The sequence below is a fragment of the Cebidichthys violaceus genome, unplaced genomic scaffold (genome assembly GCF_023349555.1).
Source record: "Cebidichthys violaceus isolate CVI_PGR_0920_01 unplaced genomic scaffold, fCebVio1.0.p SCAF_1, whole genome shotgun sequence".
NCBI lineage: Eukaryota > Metazoa > Chordata > Actinopteri > Perciformes > Stichaeidae > Cebidichthys > Cebidichthys violaceus.
Window position 1 is genome coordinate 1,200,645 of NW_027176262.1, and position 1,880 is coordinate 1,202,524.

Below are 1,880 nucleotides of genomic sequence, written 5' to 3' on the forward strand. Positions count from 1 at the left end.
GAATCATTGATATACAAATGGTCATTTCTTAAACGTTTCACTGCAACAAGTAGGTGTTCATTTTGATATCAATTTCCTTTTAGCTTCTTTTTGACATCAATCAGTAAACAGCAACAACCATGGGCCCTTTGAGAATGAGGCCAGTCAGCTGCTGTGGGCGTTCACTATTGTAAAAGTTTGAAAGAGGGAGATTCAGAGTTTCAGCTCAGTTAGGAGGGACTGAAAGCCAAGACTCACACAATGACTTGAACTCTTCTGTCATTTCTAGCCTGAGCTTTAGGTCGACTGTAAATAAGGCAATGGTTATGTTATGACTGTGTTTTCTACAATACATTTCTGACAGTAAGTAATAACCATATTTTAAACTTGTGAATTCATGACAAAATGTAACAATGAGTTATTTAAATGTGTGAGTGAACAAATTAGCTGTTTCTGTTTTATGTTTGTTGAACATTGCATCCAAAAGAAAAGTTCAACTTTTCCAAATCTGAAAGACAAAGTAATTTATTTTTAACAGGATTATTGACTACTTTACAATCAAAGACGAGGATGATGATGAACTCTACACAAGTTTTGTATTTCACATTAAGTGCCTACTTTGACACTGGGGTTCTCAAATGTTTATACTTTATTATTATTATGTCTTTGTATGTTTTAATTGTTTGTTCTAATCTTCTGCTGATTGTGGTTATCTGTATGAACAGAAGCTTACATGAACCTATGTACCTTTTTCTCTGCAGCCTGTTTGTAAATGAACTGTATGGTAGTACAGGGTTGTTTCCATTCCTTCTGGTTCAGATCCTCTCTGACATTCACACTGTTTCTGCTCCATTTTGTTTCTTGCAAATTTTCTGTTTGTATACATATGGCAATGTACAGTTTTATAACTTAGCCGTCATGGCTTATGATCGATATCTTGCTATTTGTCATCCTCTACATTATAACACACGTATGACATTTAATAAGGCAGTCAGGCTTGTTGTTGTTATATGGGTTCCTCCTTTTTTTGTTGTTCTTGTTACAACTTGCTTGAGTGTTTCTTTACAGCTGTGTGGGAACATGATTAACAGAGTGTACTGTGACAACTACTCCATCATAAAACTGGCTTGCTTTGACACCACAGTAAATAATATCTTTGAACTCATTGCTGCTTCTCTCACAGTCTTTGTCCCGGTATCTCTAGTCTCTTTCTCCTACATGAGGATCCTCAGAGTTTGTTTCTCTGGTTGTAAACAGAGCAGACAGAAAGCTGTCAGTACCTGCACACCTCACCTCGCTTCTCTGCTCAACTTCTCCTTTGGTGTTTGCTTTGAAATATTACAGAGCAGATTTGATACGAAAAATTTACCTAATATAGTGCGCATCTTTTTATCATTGTACTGGCTGACATGTCAACCGCTCTTCAGTCCTGTAATGTACGGACTGAACATGTCCAAAATACGTAGCATGTGTAAAAGTCTCCTTTTAAGTTCAGTTAGGAAGTGTAGACCATGTGGCAGATTTGTTCAGCTTGAGTAACAAGAGAAAACAATAAATGTAAGTCTTTGGCTGACTACTGTGTGTGTGTGCGTGCGTGCGTGCGTGCGTGCGTGTGTGTGTGTGTGTGTGTTAAACCTTTTCCATTTTTAGTTGAAGTTTTTTCTATATTTACTGCACTTGGGCTTTGTAGACAATAAGTAGAAAAAAATAACCCCAGCGATATCGATACCATTACTGACTCTGCTTCTTCCCCGGAGTCTTTGTGCTTTCTCGCCTCGCAGGTTTCCGTGGATCGTGGTTTTATCTGGACCCTGGTCTTGCCTCATGCCGTGGTCCAGTCATTTGACTTTTAATGTCATGCTCCAACTTAACCGGCCTTGGAACCCGACACATCTGCAAAT

The 1,880-nt window shown here is 38.2% G+C and overlaps 1 protein-coding gene across 1 annotated transcript; it reads left to right on the plus strand.

Moving 5' to 3' along the window:
• Positions 1 to 299: 299 nt before the first annotated feature.
• On the plus strand, positions 300 to 1,518 carry LOC137889348 (olfactory receptor 11A1-like). Its single transcript, XM_068733209.1, has 2 exons — positions 300 to 307; positions 549 to 1,518. Exons 1-2 carry the CDS (start codon positions 300 to 302, stop codon positions 1,516 to 1,518), a joined length of 978 nt encoding a protein of 325 aa, XP_068589310.1.
• Positions 1,519 to 1,880: the final 362 nt, after the last annotated feature.